At 29.9% G+C, this 3,397-nt stretch overlaps 1 protein-coding gene across 1 annotated transcript; it reads right to left on the bottom strand.

Moving 5' to 3' along the window:
• Nucleotides 1–1,372: 1,372 nt before the first annotated feature.
• Nucleotides 1,373–2,805, bottom strand: LOC109601270 (tyrosine-protein kinase HCK). The gene is made up of 6 exons (XM_020017494.2): nt 2,620–2,805; nt 2,466–2,518; nt 2,092–2,399; nt 1,837–2,034; nt 1,602–1,762; nt 1,373–1,536 (listed from the first exon to the last, which is right to left on the bottom strand). Exons 1-6 carry the CDS (start codon nt 2,760–2,762, stop codon nt 1,407–1,409), a joined length of 993 nt encoding a protein of 330 aa, XP_019873053.2. The 5' UTR covers nt 2,763–2,805; the 3' UTR covers nt 1,373–1,406.
• Nucleotides 2,806–3,397: the final 592 nt, after the last annotated feature.

The following is a 3,397-nucleotide window of genomic DNA, read 5'->3' on the forward strand; positions in this document are numbered from 1 at the left end:
GATTTTTGTGTTGTTTAAATATCCAACGAACTGCCATCTCTTCTTCGGCAAACTTAAACGTGATGTTCTCCAGTATGTCCTTGTATTGGAAACAGTCCATTTTACCCTCCACTTCAATTAAGTGCCCAACTGAATCTAGAAAAGCATACGCAAACCATAATGCTTCCACCACCATGTTTAATTCTAGGAATGTATTTAAAATGGTATCGCTGTTCCATTAGTTCTACCATTCAATCCAAACAAATTAAATTTATTTTCGTCACTCCAAAGGACTTTTTTTCCCTGAATCCATGATAAGTGGAATTTTGCAAATGCCAGACGGGACTTCTTTAATACCAATGATTTTTTAGCTGCGACTCGACCATGTAGTGCCGCATCAATAAACCGATTTCTCACTGTTCTGCTACTAACATGTATATTAAAATGTGTCTAAATTTCCTCCGTTATTTGTTTCAATGTTTTGCAAGTATCTTTGAGGGAGAGCCTTTTTATAATTGTGTCTATCTTGGGAGTGGAGGTCCTGGTTTACGTCGTTTTTCAACACAACCTTTAGTGCAGAATTACACGGAATCTTAGAAACAGCGCTCCGAGTAATATTTAAGGTTTTTGGGACGTCACATTGCGTTCTGTCACTTTCACAAAGTTCAATTACTATTACACCACTGTGTACATTAGACTGGTCCTTAGCAGGGTTGTTTTCGAATTTATTTGCTCCCAGGGGCTTAAATGTAATAGTAAGATAGATCGCATTTCAGCCAAAGTTAAAACAATGAGACATACATATTTTTATAGAAAATTTAACTTTCTACAAAAAAAGTCTCGTATGATTTAGGAGATAGGGAAATAAATAGCTTAAAATTAATTTTTTTTTTTTCATTAGAAAATTTTACTGTATATTCATTATTCACAAATATATCCTCCAAACATTTGATGCAGTCGTTTTAATTAAAAAAATCTCAAAAATAACCTTTTTTAGATCACACACCGGGTGTGCCTTAACGTCTTCTCTAGAACGTCTACATCTCGTTAAAAATAAAATGAATGTAAGATTTCATTAATTTTTAGGAAATGAAAAAATTTTATGAGCATTTTAATTTAAATATCTGACAAAAATATTGAGGACGTATTATATTGATTTGCTATTACATTTTGGGTTAAGTGTAGATGCTGATTATCAATTTGTCAAGTGTTTAGCTTATTTCAAAGTTTCTAAAAGTATTTTATTTTATCTATGATATACTACGAAAAATCAAACTTAAATATTTTCTATGGGCTTTTCAAATAATATAATTGGTTGTAATAAAAAAATATATTAAAAATTATATAATTTTATTTATAAAATTTATACATTCCGTTACTAAAATTTTGCAAACTTTTAATATAAAAATAAAGAATAAATTGATTATTTATTTTAGTAAAGAATCAAAAATATTATAGAAAGTTTTTATAGGCGGGCGCCGTTTAGGAATTGGTAAAAATGCTTCACTTAGAACATTAAATAAGATCTCTGGACAACTTTCTGTATTTAAAATTTTCCTGCAATGAAATTATACAATTAATTAATTGTAATTAAAGTACATGGCTAATAATTATACACTTACTTTAATTCAGAAATCAAATTTAGCGGTTTACAGCGGACATCGATGGTAGGAGATAACAAAACTTCCGAAATTAAATATGCTAAACTGAAAATGTCGCTTGCGTACGAAAACGTTCGGTGCATCATTACTTCGAACGAACAATGAGCAAATTCCAAACGCTCCTAAAATACGTTAATCATTACAGAATCAAAACAGCAGGCAAAAATTTAAATTAATGATAAATTTAGGCACATACCCCACGACTAACATATTCCTCAGAATTTCCAAGATACACAGCATATTCAAAATCTCCGATCTTGCAGTTTCCTTTAGCATTAACGAAAACGTTAAGACATTCTAAATCTCTATGGATGAATTTTTGGTCATGCATATATTGAAGTCCTTTAATTACATCAAAAATATATCTGAACTGTTGATTTGTGGTTTGTTTTACCTAAAATAATAATTGAAATTTGATACACATATTTTCATATTACATGACAACACTTGCCTTGCACACAAAATATAGATTTCCTTTTTCCATGTGTTCGGTAAGAATAACACCGTGTTCCAAATTAATACCAATAATGGACAATATGTTTGTGTGTGTTAATTTACACAGTGCTGTAATTTCTGATATTACCTCATCATAAGTAAAAGTTCTGGGGTTCCTTAATTTTGCAACCGCATTTATCATTTTATTGTCGTTTTGAATTTTGCACAAAGTAATAATTCTCTGTGGAGTTATTTTCAACAGATTGTCGTTAAATACTATCTGCTTTAATGTAAACATTTTAACTTGTATACATTCAGGAAGTGCTAATAGTCAAAATATGCGTATAATTAGTAATATTTATTGTAGTTAAATGATCTTATCATACATACCTCTAATTTTTGTTCTAAACATTTCCAAGTCTTCCTTGGTATAAACACATCGGCTAAAATAAAACATTCAAAATTAGTAATGGAATCAAAATATTTTTCTAATAACGGATATATTTAAAGCAAATAATTTTATTCAAAAAATAAGCAAACGTACTAGTCTAATTTTGCTTGAACAAAGAGTTTCCAGCTTTCTACCAAACATTTCGACATTCCCACATTTTCCTGCATAGCTTTCAATAGAGCTGTTAAGATCTTTGTTATTATACAATAGCAAGTCTTCGGTTCTTGTTGATTCATCGTGTATAGTATATAAAAGGAACAATTCCACTAAATTAAAAAAAAAAAATCACTGTCAATCTCGATCCACTGACCCTTGAACAACTGGACTGTTCGAGTTATTCTTAATCGGGGATTTCACACAGCGTTCACAACAGTGGCGTTTCATACGGGATATCTGTGTTTGTATTCAAATAACTCGGAGTAAGTAGTTGCATAAGCGCACGGCTACAATTGCCACTGCAAAAGTTGCACGTCCCGTTCAAACAAAAACTAAGTCATTTCATTTTCCTAACATAATTTAAGTCCGACAAGTCCACATAAAAAAACTGAGAAAACACAGAAAAACTTTTGTAGTTCATTATTTTTTTAAATAAATTTTTTTTATGACAAATTTGAAAAAATAACATAAAATTAAGGGGACGCTTTAAGAATTCACATATTTATAGGTATTTTATAAAAATTACAATTTTAATGGGCATGTCTACTTTTGCAATTAAAATAAGGTTATTTACTTAATTAGAAGCAGGTAACTATAAGAATTGGTTTTATTTTTTAAAAGAACTTTGTACAAAAAATTATATGCCACAATCTAATCATTCTTTTTCAAACTGGTTATCAACTGCATGAACTGCAACTTTCACAGTATTTTTTTT

The sequence above is a fragment of the Aethina tumida genome, chromosome 1 (assembly GCF_024364675.1).
Source record: "Aethina tumida isolate Nest 87 chromosome 1, icAetTumi1.1, whole genome shotgun sequence".
Lineage (NCBI taxonomy): Eukaryota > Metazoa > Arthropoda > Insecta > Coleoptera > Nitidulidae > Aethina > Aethina tumida.

Excerpts from the sequence above, each read along its gene's own strand:
- LOC109601270 (XM_020017494.2), bottom strand. The coding sequence starts at position 2,762 with ATGAATCAACAAGAACCGAAGACTTGCTATTGTATAATAACAAAGATC. Across the intron at positions 2,519-2,619 it reads GTTCAAGCAAAATTAGACTA|CCGATGTGTTTATACCAAGG; the intron begins GTACGTTTGCTT and ends GTTTTATTTTAG. Across the intron at positions 2,400-2,465 it reads GTTTAGAACAAAAATTAGAG|CACTTCCTGAATGTATACAA; the intron begins GTATGTATGATA and ends TTTGACTATTAG.